The sequence below is a fragment of the Athalia rosae genome, chromosome 3 (assembly GCF_917208135.1).
Source record: "Athalia rosae chromosome 3, iyAthRosa1.1, whole genome shotgun sequence".
In the NCBI taxonomy this organism is placed as follows: Eukaryota; Metazoa; Arthropoda; class Insecta; order Hymenoptera; family Athaliidae; genus Athalia; species Athalia rosae.
Window position 1 is genome coordinate 3,101,138 of NC_064028.1, and position 16,439 is coordinate 3,117,576.

The 16,439-nt window shown below is 39.8% G+C and overlaps 3 protein-coding genes and 2 long non-coding RNA genes across 6 annotated transcripts; 2 read left to right on the forward strand and 3 right to left on the reverse strand.

Annotated features, from left to right (window-relative positions):
- Positions 1–2,217: 2,217 nt before the first annotated feature.
- On the reverse strand, positions 2,218–3,216 carry LOC105686294. Its single transcript, XR_007277785.1, has 2 exons — positions 2,724–3,216; positions 2,218–2,628 (listed from the first exon to the last, which is right to left on the reverse strand). It is a non-coding gene; the product is annotated as an uncharacterized LOC105686294 (long non-coding RNA).
- Positions 3,217–4,497: 1,281 nt separating this feature from the next.
- On the reverse strand, positions 4,498–7,001 carry LOC105686727 (disks large-associated protein 5). The gene is made up of 5 exons (XM_012401825.3): positions 6,554–7,001; positions 5,357–6,477; positions 5,194–5,284; positions 4,926–5,105; positions 4,498–4,810 (listed from the first exon to the last, which is right to left on the reverse strand). The coding sequence occupies exons 1-5, from the start codon at positions 6,744–6,746 to the stop codon at positions 4,755–4,757; spliced, it is 1,641 nt and encodes a 546-aa protein (XP_012257248.2). The 5' UTR covers positions 6,747–7,001; the 3' UTR covers positions 4,498–4,754.
- A 63-nt stretch (positions 7,002–7,064) lies between these two features.
- LOC105686726 (histone deacetylase complex subunit SAP130) lies at positions 7,065–11,043 on the forward strand. Of its 2 annotated transcripts, none has more exons than XM_012401821.3 (10): positions 7,065–7,206; positions 7,525–7,813; positions 7,884–8,116; positions 8,223–8,562; positions 8,681–8,884; positions 8,982–9,396; positions 9,557–9,703; positions 9,791–10,237; positions 10,334–10,527; positions 10,638–11,043. In XM_012401821.3, the coding sequence occupies exons 2-10, from the start codon at positions 7,535–7,537 to the stop codon at positions 10,884–10,886; spliced, it is 2,508 nt and encodes an 835-aa protein (XP_012257244.1). In that variant the 5' UTR covers positions 7,065–7,206; positions 7,525–7,534; the 3' UTR covers positions 10,887–11,043. The 2 variants fall into 2 exon arrangements, with proteins under 2 accessions (XP_012257244.1, XP_012257247.1); XM_012401824.3 differs by having other exon boundaries at positions 8,982–9,342.
- Positions 11,044–11,187: 144 nt separating this feature from the next.
- On the forward strand, positions 11,188–13,055 carry LOC105686171 (dynein axonemal assembly factor 3). The gene is made up of 6 exons (XM_020852482.2): positions 11,188–11,455; positions 11,526–11,715; positions 11,784–11,954; positions 12,028–12,207; positions 12,278–12,515; positions 12,596–13,055. Exons 1-6 carry the CDS (start codon positions 11,209–11,211, stop codon positions 12,908–12,910), a joined length of 1,341 nt encoding a protein of 446 aa, XP_020708141.2. The 5' UTR covers positions 11,188–11,208; the 3' UTR covers positions 12,911–13,055.
- Positions 12,901–16,373, reverse strand: LOC110117009. The gene is made up of 5 exons (XR_002305691.2): positions 16,236–16,373; positions 15,849–16,138; positions 15,375–15,634; positions 15,008–15,140; positions 12,901–13,941 (listed from the first exon to the last, which is right to left on the reverse strand). It is a non-coding gene; the product is annotated as an uncharacterized LOC110117009 (long non-coding RNA).
- Positions 16,374–16,439: the final 66 nt, after the last annotated feature.

Genomic DNA, 16,439 nt, shown 5'->3' on the forward strand with positions numbered 1-16,439 from the left:
GCTTGCAAATCTGATCCTATGCCTCCCTGTATATTCAATAATTCAATCATGCTTACATATAAACCGGAAATGATAATGTAGAGCTCTGGAATACCGGCCTTAAGATGCAAAGTTTCTCCAAAAGTGGAAATTTGTATCAGGAGAACAGGAAACCTGAGGAGGTGGTCCGAGACCCCATGTGCCTCATCAAGTGCATGCATTCAATCCTTCATGATTATTTCCAGTCTGATATACAGCGACTGATTCTTTGCAGGACTAACTACATGCCTGCCTGTGTAGTCATTTATTCAATAAATCGACCGTAAAAAAACTGAAGAATAATTTTTAGATTTAGAACAGCGGTCCCCGAGTTAAGAATTTAGGCCAAAAAATCTTCTGGGTATCAGGAGAACAGGATACCCCAGGAGGTATTCCAAGACCGGGTGCCTGATCATGTCTATGCATTCGATCCTGTGCATAGAATCTCTTTCGAAATTTTTTTTTTTTTTTTTTGGTATCAGGAGAACAGGATACCCGAGGAGGTATTCCAAATTCGGAAACAAAAATTTTCGCCGAAAATAAAAATTTGTATCAGGAGAACAGAAATCCTGAGGAGGTATTCCTAGACCTGGTGCCTCATCATGTGCTTGCCTTCAATCATGTGTATTCAATCTCTTTCGGAATTTTTTTTTTTTTTTGGTATCAGGAGAACAGGATACCCGAGGAGGTATTCCAAATTCGGAAATAAAAATTTTCGCCGAAAATAAAATTTTGTATCAGGAGAACAGAAATCCTGAGGAGGTATTCCTAGACCTGGTGCCTCATCATGTGCTTGCCTTCAATCATGTGTATTCAATCTCTTTCGAAATTTTTTTTTTGGTATCAGGAGAACAGGATACCCGAGGAGGTATTCCAAATTCGGAAACAAAAATTTTCGCCGAAAATAAAAATTTGTATCAGGAGAACAGAAATCCTGAGGAGGTATTCCTAGACCTGGTGCCTCATCATGTGCTTGCCTTCAATCATGTGTATTCAATCTCTTTCGAATTTTTTTTTTTGGTATCAGGAGAACAGGATACCCGAGGAGGTATTCCAAATTCGGAAACAAAAATTTTCGCCGAAAATAAAAATTTGTATCAGGAGAACAGAAATCCTGAGGAGGTATTCCGAGACCGGGTGCCTCATCATGTGCTTGCCTTCAATCATGTGTATTCAATCTCTTTCGAAATTTTTTTTTTGGTATCAGGAGAACAGGATACCCGAGGAGGTATTCCAAATTCGGAAACAAAAATTTTCGCCGAAAATAAAAATTTGTATCAGGAGAACAGAAATCCTGAGGAGGTATTCCTAGACCTGGTGCCTCATCATGTGCTTGCCTTCAATCATGTGTATTCAATCTCTTTCGAAATTTTTTTTTTTGGTATCAGGAGAACAGGATACCCGAGGAGGTATTCCAAATTCGGAAACAAAAATTTTCGCCGAAAATAAAAATTTGTATCAGGAGAACAGAAATCCTGAGGAGGTATTCCGAGACCGGGTGCCTCATCCTGTGTATGCATTCGATCCTGTGTATAGAATCTCTTTCGGAATTTTTTTTTTTTTTGGTATCAGGAGAACAGGATACCCGAGGAGGTAATCCAAATTCGGAAATAAAAATTTTCGCCGAAAATAAAATTTTGTATCAGGAGAACAGAAATCCTGAGGAGGTATTCCTAGACCTGGTGCCTCATCTTGAGCTTGCCTTCAATCATGTGTATTCAATCTCTTTCGAAATTTTTTTTTTTTTTTTTTGGTATCAGGAGAACAGGATACCCGAGGAGGTATTCCAAATTCGGAAACAAAAATTTTCGCCGAAAATAAAAATTTGTATCAGGAGAACAGAAATCCTGAGGAGGTATTCCTAGACCTGGTGCCTCATCATGTGCTTGCCTTCAATCATGTGTATTCAATCTCTTTCGAAATTTTTTTTTTTTTTTTTTGGTATCAGGAGAACAGGATACCCGAGGAGGTATTCCAAATTCGGAAACAAAAATTTTCGCCGAAAATAAAATTTTGTATCAGGAGAACAGGATAGGCGAGGAGGTGTTTTCAGTCAGAGCGTGATGATGAGCAAGCATGCGATAATGGTTAATGGTAATATCATGTGTGGAATCATGTCTGTATGGATATGTAGCTAACTACGAATGTTAGTGAATGATGCGAGCAATGATGTAATCAATAGTAATTGAACAATCGATATTTTGATAGTATATGTTTATTAATAAATAAATTAGAAGAAATCATGTATCGGGACATCATAATGTACGTATATTATGGGTAGGTTCATCTCCAAATATGTATAAATTAATTCCTATGACTATTGCTTTACAATGTTATGAGCAATGCTTTCATTTTGCTTGACATAAAATTATTAATTGGATTGTTCGCAATAATACCCGATGTATTTAATTAAATATAATCACGAGTACATCGTTAGTTTGTCTGGAATGATGCGAGCCCAGAATAAAGGCTCTTGGAGTTTACCGGCAGCATTTGGTACAAGTTCTGTTTGATCCACGTCTTCTAAGGGTAGAATAAGAATTCCTTGGTTTGCCTGAGCCTATGAATAGTTGCACAGAGCTGTACTAAGGGCTCCGAGATGCAGGTAACCTGAAAATGGTATCGGAATGCAAAGAATGAAATCAGTGAGAGGAAAAACAAGATTCTTATCTCTTGACTCACAAGTGAATGTTTTCTCAGCTCACCTGTGGGGCTCCGAGCAAGCCAGATTCGAACTTGTGGCTTTCTGTACGACCTTTTGGAGAATGTTTCGAGATTCAAGGAGGAGAGTAGAGTGCGCTGCACTTTGCACATGTCAAGCGTTAGAAATTGTACATTGAATGAATTCTCTCAATTTTCTCTGATCTGGGGGGTTACCTGCAAACGTCATTTGCGCGTAGAGCCCCAGACGTCAGGGTGAACGAGCGGGACCATCAAAATGCCAACAAATGCGACCCAGCTGCATCATACCAGAATCGTTCCCTAATTTTTCCTTGTTTTTTCGCTTTTTTCTTTGATTTTTCAATCGACGCATCTTCCTCTGTTCCTGGATGCGTTTCATGATATGCAACTGAAGTTAAACCATCCCACATTCATTCCCAATTTTTTTTTTGATTCTTCCTGATTTTTTCCGTTTTTTTCTGATTTTTTCTGATTTTTTTTGATTTTTCCTAAGTTTTTCTAATTTTTTCTAATTTTTTCAGATTTTTTAATTAATTATTCAATTTTCCGCCAATTTCTGTGGGCGCCGCCATTTTCTCTGAGCTCCGCCACCGCGAGTACAGCTAGCGCCATGTGGCGGAATTTTCGTGAACTAAAATCCCAGGTTTCTTGCCCCTTGACGTCAGGCAATGTGATGCGTGAAAGAGACGTATTACGTGGTCAATAGTTTTCCGGTTTCCCCCCAAAAAACGCGAAAGTTTTGACCCTTCCTCGAGCAAAGCCGGCAAAGTATTGACCACTATTTCTCTCGGCTCCGCCCACCGCGAGTACAGCTAGCGCCATGTGGCGGATTTTTGGTGAACTAACCCCGGGAAAAACGGGAAAGTTTTGACCCTTCTTTGAGCAAAGCCGGAAAAGTATTGACCACCTTCCCGAGCGAAAAAGGCAAAAGTTTTGACCCTTCTTCAACTGAAACCGGAAAACTATTGACCACGTAATACGTCTCTTTCACGCATCACATTGCCTGACGTCAAGGGGCAAGAAACCTGGGATTTTAGTTCACGAAAATTCCGCCACATGGCGCTAGCTGTACTCGCGGTCGCGGAGCTTAGAGAAAATGGCGGCGCCCACAGAAATTGGCGGAAAATTGAATAATTAATTAAAAAATCTGAAAAAATTAGAAAAAATTAGAAAAACTTAGGAAAAAAGATTTCCTCACGTAACTCTCATTTTTATTTCCAGGAGAGCATTGGACAGTCTTTAAAGTAATGGTGGTACCGTACCTGCATAGAAAGTACAAGACTATCCTCGATGTATTGACACCCCTGGACTATACAATATCCTGTAGCTTGGTGATTTATACATCCACTTATTATGTGTTCCGAGTGGATAATTATGTAGAAATGAATAATAATGTATACGTCTCGTATCTTAGAGAACAAGAAAAGAATAATTGAATGTTAATTGAAATGAAACTATCGTCCATACTCTTGTAACGCATTAATCATGAGTATACAAAAATGAATTTATATTGTCCATTGCAAAGTCTCAATATGTATTTTTAATAATTAATTTATTAATAAAAACTCATTGTAACCAATACGTCGATTGTTCCACGGTATTCTCATGTACCTTGATATCAGGAATCTGAATCTGCGAGCCAAATAGATCTATCAAGAACATTGACCAAGTTATCGCCAATATATCGTTCAAAAGTCAATGGTCCAGAAAATAATAGACCCAGTACAACGGGTGTAGTTGTAGTATCATTGAGAATAGACAGGTAATCCATTTTCAATAGTATTACTAGGCATAATATTCGTAGTACTCGTACTAACGCCAGTTGGCTATCATTACCCATTTATTTCTGCATAGTTCTTTGGATCAAATATGTAGACGTATCTGAGATCCACAAGAAACATAACTAACAAGTATATTACTGCACTGGAATGATTCTATGCGCAGATGGTAATTCATTGTGCTCTTCACCGTGACTTTTGATAAAAATTATTTTATATGGTAATCCAGCAAATCATAAAATATACATAGCATTAATGCGGTAATAAATATGGAAATCAGTTTGATATCTCAGCGCTCTGTAATCTGGCAGATCTCCTCACTCTCGGTGGTGCTGGAACAAAATGAAGAAAACTTGTTGAGAAAATAATATGGTCAGCAACGGAAATAGTACAGAATATTCGTCTCTAATTTCTGACCATTATCAGAGTAAAACTGTTGTTACTAACGTTTTGTTGGTGTTTCGAAAACAATCAAATCTTCGACAACACTCTTCGCCGGGGTTCTCCGACTTCGATCGCTTTTTTTTGGAGTTTCAGACTTATCACGGAATTTTTTTGAACTCCGTTTCACGCGAGGTGTCATACTGTAAACCGGTTTCAACTCCGAACACGCGGTGCAGTCGTCCCCTGTAAAATAAGTGGAAAATTAAATGAGAATTTTTATTGTCATTATTAAATACTAAAATTTACATACAATCAATGACAGTAATTTTACCTGTAAATCTGACACTCTTTCTGGTTGATTTCCTTGGCTTTCTCTGTCCCGGAGTACTTGGATCACAATTTTCTTTGGAGTTTTCTTCGGCCTACAGAATGAACAATACATACATGGAACATAAGTCCAATTAATGAGGATCACTATTTTTTAAATAACTTACAGGTTCATAGTCTTCGTTCCTATCCTGAGATTCCTTTTTTTTTTTCCGAGCAGCTCGTATCATATCTCGTACAGAACTGGGTTTGGATGACACTGTATTTCTCCTGGACGTTGCTCTTTTCACTACTATTTTTTTTGCTTTTTTTGGTTTCTCCTCCTGCTCTTCTGCCCAATTTCGATCCTTCAATTTCACAAGCTTATCAAATCGAGAGTTACAATCTTCAACTTGCATGTACACCATGTCCCAGAATCCCTGCAGATCTTCACAAGTTACTTTTTTCTCTCCACGTCCACTCTCACAGTCAGAAACTAAGTTTTTGAATTGTTTAAATTTTTTATCAATCAATAAATTGGTCTGGCCAATAGTTTGATTAATCAGTAGCTGGGCTTCTTCAGGAACATTTGTATCCGATCGTACCACCTCCCATAAAGAACACATCGCTCTTAATGTACTTATTACATTCTCAGTCATACGAATAAAGTACGATGGCGTATTCCCTACTTCTTCAGTACATGTTTTTGTGCTTTGTGAATCGGCATCGTCAATCAACTCTTCTTTGGGTAGGTACTCAGTTATTGATGCTTCCATTTGGTTAGGATGTTCCTCTTGTGCAGCTGTTTTACCACGAACTACAACCACATATGGAGAGAAATAGGAGACATTGGTGGAATCTTTTTTAAAACTAGTTAAAGCTGCTTGTCCAAACAACGGTACACAAGGAAGCCCATCTGGGGCTTTAAACTGATGATTTTTTGGAGCAAACGAAGTTTCAAGCGGAGTTTTTGGGGAAGGTGCCCTAGAATTTTTTTGTACTTCACGATGCTTGGCGGTACGAGTAACTGAAACTGAGGTGGGCGCTGTTGGATGCAAAGTGCCTTCTGCCTTTGCTGCAAGTCTCTTAGCAGTAGCTCTGGTAATTCTTCGGACTGGAGATTTGACTTTGGATTGTTTAGCTGCTGGTCGTACTTGATGCAAATATATCGGGGAATTCAGTTTGTGATGATAAACCCCTGCACGGAACACCGGTTTCCGAAACTGCACCTGCATCTTCTTTTGTAATTCTTTTTCAGCTTTCCATCTTAGGAGTTTGATTCTCCTGTCATCTTCGAGAATTTGAGATTCTAAGATATGAAGATAGGATGTGAAGAAAGTTCTCGGTGAAAAATAAATAACGTTGAATACAATCAATTATTTTACCTGTTCGAGTTTCAGCTGCTGGAATGACCGGCACAGGAGAGGCTGATTCCGCGATTCCTCGACCAAAATTGTATAAGGCGGAACGTCTTTTCCGACGATTTTCCTGCTGTGCTACTTCTCTTAAAACGCGTCCTACCTGGACGTTTCCGAACCCTGGCCTCTTTTTTTTATATCTGAACTGATTATCCTCCATAATATCACACCGAGCGTCTACAGTTCAATAACTTTCTTTGGATCAGTCTTCACGTGCGTGAACGACAATCTCCACTTTTTGACTCAACGTAAACAGTCAACCGAAATTTGTTTGAAATAATGCATGATGGGTAAATTTCCAGCCATTCTTCTGATTGGCTCTACGACTGCAATGGTACGATACGATAATCGAGAATCATGACAGGCTGAACTCAGGCGCAGTATTGTTCATGCAGTTTTATGAACCCAAATGAAGGCAATTCTACCCGAGTGCCTCTGGCGGTCAGCCGCGTAAGGGTTACGTTTTACAAGCTGCTTCGTTTAATTGGCGAGTAACATTTTGGCGAGATGAATTCTTCGAAAGAATCAATGAAATCTCATCACTTTTCCTTCGTATAGAGTTATATTGTAATATTTCACAAAACAGTAATGTTTTTAGGGTATTCTGCCATACCCTGAAGGTACGCATCACGTTACATCTCACTTGGAAAAACTTTCGTTATAAACTGCTGTCACTGTTAAGTTGAATATGCTCTGAAGTTTACAGTATTTAATACAAACACATTGAATCCAAAAAGATGAGAAAAAAATTCGAAATAACATTGCGTTGTCGTAACTAGCTAATCGCTCAATGACTACACATTAGCCAAAGTTCATACAATTGGAACCCATCCAAAGTAATCTAGAAAGAAAACAAATTCGCATCCTTGAAACTTAATCGAATAGGCTAATGAATATATCATCAATACAGTCACATCTTTAACTTACGCCTGTTGCAGGTACTCAGTAATGAACCCAAGCACTAATCCCCTGGATGGGGGTGGAGTCGAAAAGCACCCACCAGAAGTCAGTCAAACTCTGCAAACCATAACAGCGATACAGAATGTCCAAACCATCGTACAAAGCAATGCGTCAAACATTCAATCACAGCAGACAATAGTTGGAACATCCACAGGACTCATCGGTAAATCAGTTTCATTGGATCTAAATCCAAAACTGTCTTTGATGAAACCTATCGGACAAGCTGGAAACATATCGTCGACCGAAGCAGCCAAAATTACTACCACAGTAAGACCTAACTTTCTTCTGTAAACTTAAGTAACAAAAACACTACATTGTCGATATCATTCCGTTCCAGTTATGTCCAGTTGGTTCCACGGTACGAATAATATCCCCTGGCATGTTGAGCACAGTAGATAGGCAAAGAGAACAGCCGCAGCAATCGTCCCAAATTGTTTCAAATTTACCTGCAACTTATCACGTGCCACGAGGGCCAGCTGCAGTCGCTAATATTTCAGCTCCTAGATCTACCGTTGCTACTCCCATTGTGAGAGCAAGTACCGGTCAGCCAGTACCAATATCAAGAACTGGGTTCGCACTTGTTATATCTTCTTTTAATTATTCTATAGAGTCCACATATTTTCCAAAAGATTTCTTCGCGTGTTAACCTGACTTTGAACCCTTCTTTTTATCTCAGCCCAAACACAACAGCCTCAACTGCTCAATGGCCTCCGAAAACAACTTCCATTGTATATGCTCAGCCTCAAAGACACGTCGCTCCGCCTGTAAGCAGAGTCACACGACCTGTGACTCCAGTTTATTCCACCCAGCAAGCGAGGCTCATAACTCCTCCGCCAGGTAGGCCTGTACAGGCCACCGTAGTCACTGGAGTTTCAGCTACCCCTGCACGTTTAGTGACTCCAGTTCTACCGACCAGCAGTACCATTACCCGATTACCAGTTACCCACGGGCGACCACCAACACCCCAAGTCAATGTAGCCGCACAATCTGGCAGACCTCCAGTACAAACGATTTCGGTAGTTATTCATACTTGAATTGAATGTCGATTGCATTGAAGTGTAGATAATTTTAACAGATAGTTGTTTCTACCTAGATCATACAAAGATCATAAAAATCTCGTGTTGGTTGTTGCAGACAAATCAAACTGGCAGACCTCTGACAACGCCAGGAACAGTTAATAGAATAGCTGTGGCCGCACCTGTAATGAGTTCCAGTAGCAGAATAGCAACAGCTGCATCTGTATCGATCCAACCGAATGTTGGCAGGCAGTTAGGAATTAGTACAGCTGCAAGTACGCAAAGTGGCACAGTTAGTCGGATAATGATTCCCCAGCAACAGGTGAGCATTCAAGATATAGAGATTCATAAATAGGCGCGACCGGCTGCCCCCCTAAATTTGATTGCATTCAATTTTATTTTATATTTTTTTTTATAAGGTCCAGCAGCAACAACACCAGCCGCAACAATGCCCCCCTCGTGTCGTTCAGACGGTAACTTCTCTCCCTAATCACGGAGCAGTTACTCGCGTCATTACAACGGCAGCTAATGTAACTGGTGCACCCCGTCCAACTCAACAAAATCCTGCACCGGTTGCTCGTATATCTGGAAGCGTCATGTCATTGCATCCTCTACCATTGGCTTCGACGAGAGTTACTCCAGCTATTGTTAAACCCACCCAATCAACAACCATGCCTCAAACGGTTCAGCTGAAAACTCCTACCCAACAACCTGGTCTGAGAATTTCTACAAGCACTCCCAATACCGGAACTGGAACTGGCACAACACACTCAGTTCAAGGTCAATACTTGCACACCCCACAAACCACTACTTATTACTCGTTTGAGGCCTCTGGTAAGTATGTTAGGCAAAGGAGTTCAAAATTTCAGAGTGCAATAGACTGCGTCGTCTCGGTACCTTTTGCTTTAGAAAGTTATATTCGAAACATAAAAGTTATTGAGCTCTAGCGGTGGTGTTTAAATTGAATTGATTTACAAATTATTGATCGTCGCAGGTTCATACCCTCAATATCGTCAGACTTCTATTCAACCGGTCAGACTTTTGGTAGATCCTAGTTACGAGGAACCTCACGCCAAGCCCAATGCCTCGCCGAGACCAAGTATATTAAGAAAACGTGACCACGACATTTCCCCAGTAAAAAGTGAGTATAGATATTTGCAGACATCTAAATCCCACGGTCGATCCTGAAATTACTATTTTTTACTTCCTCTCTAACTTTCCCGATTAGGTGCAGCCAAGAATTTGGTGCCAGTGTTAGCGTCCTTACCTCCTGTGATACAGGCAGCGAGTCCACCAGGATCTCCGAGAGGGGATCGAGATCCTGGAGGGTGTCAAAGTTCTGGCTCTACTACCGTTTCCGCAACTTCGTCTCCAGGACTAGACGAAGAACCTGAACAATCTCGGATCACTATAAACCCCACCGTTGAAATGTCACCGCGGAAAAAACCGCGCAAACAACAACTTACCGGGGTCGAATTAACAGAGCCGAGATGCACGGAAGAAGAAATGCAGTTCATTTCTGAAGAGAAAATAAAGAAAGAAATCAAAACGGAAATTAAAGACAAGACCAATCACGAGAAGAAACAAGCCCCTAATAACCCCCAGGACCATCCATTTAATATGCAGCAACAAACTTCTATACCTGTGAGAAGCCGGCCAACTCCATCTTTATTAGGTAAGATTGATTGCCGCTTTTAAAATATCGTGTATGAACTCCCCGCGAAATTCTTTGTTTTTATTTTTTGGTTATTTTCGTTATTGAATTCGAAAGGGTCCTCGTGGAAGAACCGGTGGGATGGACGATTACATCATTATCGAAGACCAAGTGACGTCCGACCACGTGAGGAACGTAGGCCGACAGTCGCGGAATTGGCTCAGCAAAAACACGTATTACAGAAATTGAATGGGTGGAAAGTTTATCACCTTACTACGCAGATGGAGGATTTGGCAGACCTGGAAAAACAGGTACCTCAATTATTACTGCTTCTTACAAACTGCCAAAATAGTGGATGCCTGCGTAACGGTTTAAGGGAACTTTTGAGGATGATAAAATCGAATCAAATAAATGCTTTTAGGTACACGAAAAACTGAAATCAACCTTAGCCATGCTCGAATCGCAACAAGGCGGTCGAGGCAGACAGGAAGAAGCGTTAGAACGTGCTAACGAACTGATAAAGGGCAACATGCAACGGAGCAGTTTGATTAGCGAAGGAATGAATGAGGCTAGAACGCAGCTGGTAGCGATCTTTCAACACAAAGGTCATGTTACCGAAATTTTACAACGGTGCGGTAACAAGCGTACTCACAAGAAAAGAGACAAGTAATCCTAACTAGTGTAAACCGTAAATTGTGAGTACTACAACTGTTAATACTGTTAAAGTATAAACCTTTTCGCAGATCAGGTTGAATCACGATATTTTTAATTCTGTCAAATAGAATCTATATTAAAAGAAATAAATAACATGGTTTTATATGTCTTAAGTTATATCGTTTTCATTTATTTATAACCCTTCATGCCGGACTGTAACTATGGAAACCTTTGTGACACCGTTAATGGTTGCTATAAACAAGTTGATAGTTCAAGTTTTTATTTCTCTTCTGCTTGCTGTCAGATCATAAGCCGAAGCTTGAGATTACAAGTCTGAGATGTGGTGGGGTTACAGTCAGCCGTTGGACTTGCGAAAGGAATTGAAAGAAATCAAGGACACGGATTTCAGTATACCTATAGAGATTTTAATTATAGGCTCCGGGGATGCTCGGCATATTGTCAAGACCCTCGCATCATCTTACAAACATATGAGGCGTCCTATCAACTTCCATGTGATGGAACCATTCTTGGAACAAGTTGCGAGATCTATTCTACTTCTGAGCACTACTTTAGAAATGGGATTAGGTAACGGTGAATAAGATTTGAGAGTATTAGAACTCAGATCACTAAAACTCCATTTTACTTCATGTTAAAGGGATACAAGAAGCAACGAGATATTACCTAGAGTTGATGGGAAATACTTTATTGAGGCCTGCCACAGCCAAGTATTTGGTGCAACGGGCACAAAGTCTGATTGACATTCCTACGCAAGGCATAATCTGCCCCTGGTTGAACCTTGAGAAGCTTAAATATAAAGAGAGAGATAATTTGGAGTCAATTTTCAAGTAAGTGTTGTAAACGCCTCGAGGTTCCTCATGACGTTATGTTATACTTGCTACATTTTTGTCCAAAGGTTTTGGGAAAGAGCAGCCCGAGAAGGAATACCAATCAGAGAGTACTGGGATCGGAGGATTAGAAAAGCACTGGGAGAGCGTTACGATTATAGAGAAGGTGTATTCGACTGGGATTTCCATATGGTCCTGAAGTCAAGAGAAAAGATGAACTTGTTGCTACATGAATACAGGTCAACGTTGTTTTGAGTCCTTTAATCACAAACTAACAAGAAAAATTCCAATTATCAAAACGAAATTATGTAGATTTTGGCGAAGCAATGGCGTTGCTTTCACGTGGTTAGAAGGTGAGCCTGCAAGGTGCAATCCGACTCTGATTAATAACATTGTGAATTATGGCAAAGGATTTTTGCACTATGCCTACATGGGAGATATCAACACCGGCCCATACTTCACATGGAGTTTGGAATCAGAAAAGAAAACTGAGTAATGTCATCAAACATTTGAATAGATTCCAGTTACTGTTGTACTAAATTCACTCGCAATCCATGTGCAGAAAATTGAGAGCTACTGATATTGCGGAACGAGAAGTTATGCGAGCAATACATGAGATCAGAACTAAGGAACCAATGTGTGATGAGGCTGCAGCAGCTCATAGAGATCCGTCGCTTCTGAATGCAATAATAGTAACAGAAATACCTGACATTGAAATAGAACAGGAAAAATGGTCAGCAGATGATTTTGTCAAACATCGTAGAGAACAAATAAACTGGATAGACGTTCCAGACTTTCAAGTATAAAAACAGTCACACCATCAAAACTTAGCCGCGCATCAATAGCTCTGAGGGTGATATAAATTTCTAAAAACTTTCAGGTAATATTTCATCCGATATCAAATCTGGATAAATACAAAGAAAAAAAGGAATTCCTGGGAAAATATGACCTAGTATGGATTGCACACAACATGACAAAGCAGCTACCACACGTTGTACCACTGATGAAACTGGGCACCAAGGTAATAATTGAATCTCGAAAGTTTATGGTTGACTTGAGAAAGGAAGACTTAGCAAGGTTTACCGAAGAGCTAGTAAAAGAAGCCAAAGATAACGGGCTCGAAGAACTCATCAAGTTTGATTCGGAGAAGGATAACATCGCTAGATTTGTGAAAAACAAAAATACTAGTTCATAGAAAATTATTTTAATATTATTTGAATTATCACTGTAATCAATTACTCCTTTGAATGAATGTAATTCATACCCATGATACAGACAGACTGAAGTACCATCGCCGCTGTATTGAATAAATAAAATAAACATTACCATCAGTATTCAAATTAGGCTCTAAAGTACATTCAAATTACCGAGAAACTGACCGACTCTCGATATTCGAATGCTTTACTTACTGCCGAAAAAAACTTTAGGCAAGAGCGTACAGTGACACCTATCGTTCGATATAAATGTCCAGCAACCACGAAATTTACCGGGTAGATAATTTGTTCGATCTGTGCTCCGTGCTACCGACAAAAGGCAACAACGAACAAGAATAAACGCCAGCCTCTATTGAATATATTGCTCTAGTTAATTGTAAAACGGGAATTAAAAATTAAAATAGCGTCCAACTTTGAAAAACATAAAAATTTGATTTCTACATTGTTTCAATCAAATCCATGACTGGGCTCTCTCTGGTTATTTTCGATACAGGTGAGATATACATACGTAATATGTATACGTACATGCATGTATACATGTAAACGTTCATGCAGAGCGATTACGTTACAGTACTTCTCTACTCTTCAGTGTCATGATATGCCTTTCACAAAAAAGATACATAACTATACCATCAAAAGGGAGGATTTGCAGCGACTGCTGTCTGCACAGCGCGACGCAGTGGGGTGGGGAAAAAGCATGTATATCACATCGTACCCCGACAGAGCATGAAAGAGGGGATGTGAAGTTTACATAGGGGTGTACAATTTTTACATACCTAAGCTGTATAGTCGTCCTACCGTATGTATAGAGACCCGACAATCCGCGCGATTGGCTGTTACCCTAAACCAATGGAAACGACGAAGGCGTTCCAAAAAGCTGTCCTTTCATATAAACCTCTAGACACCCCAATTTCTGGAGAATGCCGATAAAGAAATGACGTTTTCTATTTCAGCTAGTTTCCTCCTCTCCTTGTTCACATGCAATTCCATCCTTCTGCATGATGCCATGGCACTGCAAATTAGGTGATGAATTAAGCGCGTTGTACAATCAACTGCACTACACGGGATCCGTGTTTAATATGCCCATAATATATAATACAGTGAATTACCGGATGATCGTAAAATTTTCCCAGATTATTTTACCCTGAGAATGTATTATACAGGTATACAGCGAGACAAGTTTTGGTAAAATTAGTGTCCGCGTGTATCATAACTTGTTGAGAAATACCATCGTAAAAACCCACTATAATAGTAAACCTTCACATTCGCAGCAATCACGAAATCACCTGCCGCCTGTCTATGTGACTAAAATTCTGATATTAGTCCGCGCGGCAGCATAAGTGAGCGTCGTTTAATTATAAATTATGTACAAACTACAGTCGTGTGCGTTTTTAATTATATTATACACATGTAAACGTGAGGATTACAAATTTTCAAGGTCGCGAGGAGAAAAGTTTCGGCGAATTAATTCCTCATCAGAATATGTAGTTTCTAGTCATGATACACATACATCGTTTATATGTGCAAGGAATCACTGCATGTGACTCTGCACAACGTGCACTGCTGCATGACGCATTATATATGTATATGAATTTTTTTTTTTACCGCGCAAACATCCCAATATCCTTGCGATCGAGGAATTATTAATCATTTCCATTCAGGTTCCATTCTCAATATACCCGACGATGAAAGTAATTCGTTGAACGTATCGCGATAATTAGTATATCGTTAAAATTCATAGTAAAAAAATCGATAAAATTACAATCAAATTGCAGGTACAAGTCGTATAAGATATACTATAATAACGTAAATAAATACCGCAGGGATGCGACGTATTCGAATTCAACTTGATAATATGCAACAATGAAACTATAACGTTTACAGTAATAATAACAAAGAACATGTTTACAAGAATACTGAACAGTATGGAAAAAAAGTCATACACAAGTGAGACATAGGTAAAAAAAAAAACATGAAAACATTTAGCAAACGCATATTTGAATTTGGAAAATTTGCATCTCTGGTATCTCCGTTGTCTTACAACTTTGATCCGAACAACATTCGGCTGAATGACTTACTTTCGAATACATCCTGTACATCGTAATGAAGTAATCCGCTGCACTCTCATAACGTCACTGCACGATGTTTTAATCAAGGGGAATCCCGCGCGTGTGTGTAGGCACGTGTGTGTGTATATCCTTCAGTCGTACACTGTAAATTTTCAAAATCATATATGTACATCGGATTATTTTATTCGATAATGACGTGTCGTGCTGCAGATTCGGCATCTATATAGCCTCATGCCGCTGATAATTGTGAAAGCTATGCGGACGCGCGGCATGCGGCAGCGCGATTCGGCTGCACATGTGGTGAATTAACATTATACGATCATTCCCGGATAAACTCAAGTGTGTATATCAATATAATTTACATCCTACACCTCACCTTTTCCCCTTTCCCGATGGTTATACTTCGCTATAAATTTCATGTCGCTTGAATTATCTGCATCAAAAGTGAATCGCCTCGCGTGCGGGTGTACAAGTAAGAGTTGCAGCGTGTGCAGTCGAGCCGGTTAAATGGAGCAAATTCGTGTTAAATTTGCGAACGACCATGTGAAACCGACTCTCGTATATCACAAGGTAACGTGCGTTAAGTGGGCACAGCAAGATTTTGCACTCCTCGTTATCGTATACGCCAATTGTCAGCTGTAAAATATACACCCATCGTGACAAACTCCAGATATTATACATAAGATTCTCATATCGTTGGTTCGTCGCTATATGTATAAATAGCTACATACAAGAATTTCTAAACATAGTTTCAATGCATTGAAATAATTTTTTCAACTATACACGAAACTGTAGTATAGATCGAAACGAGATACTCAAAACTGAACGGTATCTATGTAATAATACGTACCTATGTATTATGTATACGTAGATATTCGACGATACTGCAGATCTTAATCTCGTATACGTATAATATGTGACGACGATATCCAAAAAAGATCAGGTGCTGACGTGCAGTATAATATTTTGTTAAACGACTGTCGACGAAATCCCTGGGCCAGGGTTCGTAGGGGTTGCGTTTATACTTCCATCCCCTCGCGAAACAAATATCGCTCCTTCCACGTATATGTATACCTAATACCAGTTCTCATTTTCGTAGGGTACGCAGGGTGTTCCAAATCTTCCCATATAGGTAGGTACCTATATATACATCCGCATTGAATTTCATCGCCCCATGCGCGCTTATAAAAATCTAAAAGTGAGGAATAAAAATGGAAATAAAAAAGAATCTATATACTTTCGTTTCTCTTTCAGTTCGGGTGGTCTCTGGCAGCAGCAGCGGCGGCAACACGATCGCGGAGGGTGAATCGAAGTAAATATGTACGCAGAGTTGAGTCTCTCCAGCTATTATCTCCGTTTTGTTTGTTTTTTTTTTTCTTTCCCTTACCTACGTACATGACCCGAGCCTCGAGTGGAGGACCCCGGCGAATAGCTGCGGGTT

Bases quoted from the DNA above. Each gene is read 5' to 3' on its own strand.
- LOC105686727 (XM_012401825.3), bottom strand. From the start codon at position 6,746: ATGGAGGATAATCAGTTCAGATATAAAAAAAAGAGGCCAGGGTTCGGA. The intron at 5,285-5,356 runs GTAAGTTATTTA...TTCATTCTGTAG, and splicing joins GGAACGAAGACTATGAACCT to GCCGAAGAAAACTCCAAAGA. The intron at 5,106-5,193 runs GTAAAATTACTG...CTTATTTTACAG, and splicing joins AAAGAGTGTCAGATTTACAG to GGGACGACTGCACCGCGTGT.
- LOC105686726 (XM_012401821.3), top strand. From the start codon at position 7,535: ATGAACCCAAGCACTAATCCCCTGGATGGGGGTGGAGTCGAAAAGCAC. The intron at 8,885-8,981 runs GTGAGCATTCAA...TTTTTTTATAAG, and splicing joins TAATGATTCCCCAGCAACAG to GTCCAGCAGCAACAACACCA. The intron at 10,528-10,637 runs GTACCTCAATTA...AAATGCTTTTAG, and splicing joins TGGCAGACCTGGAAAAACAG to GTACACGAAAAACTGAAATC.
- LOC105686171 (XM_020852482.2), top strand. From the start codon at position 11,209: ATGTGGTGGGGTTACAGTCAGCCGTTGGACTTGCGAAAGGAATTGAAA. The intron at 11,716-11,783 runs GTAAGTGTTGTA...TTTTGTCCAAAG, and splicing joins AATTTGGAGTCAATTTTCAA to GTTTTGGGAAAGAGCAGCCC. The intron at 12,516-12,595 runs GTATAAAAACAG...AAAAACTTTCAG, and splicing joins TAGACGTTCCAGACTTTCAA to GTAATATTTCATCCGATATC.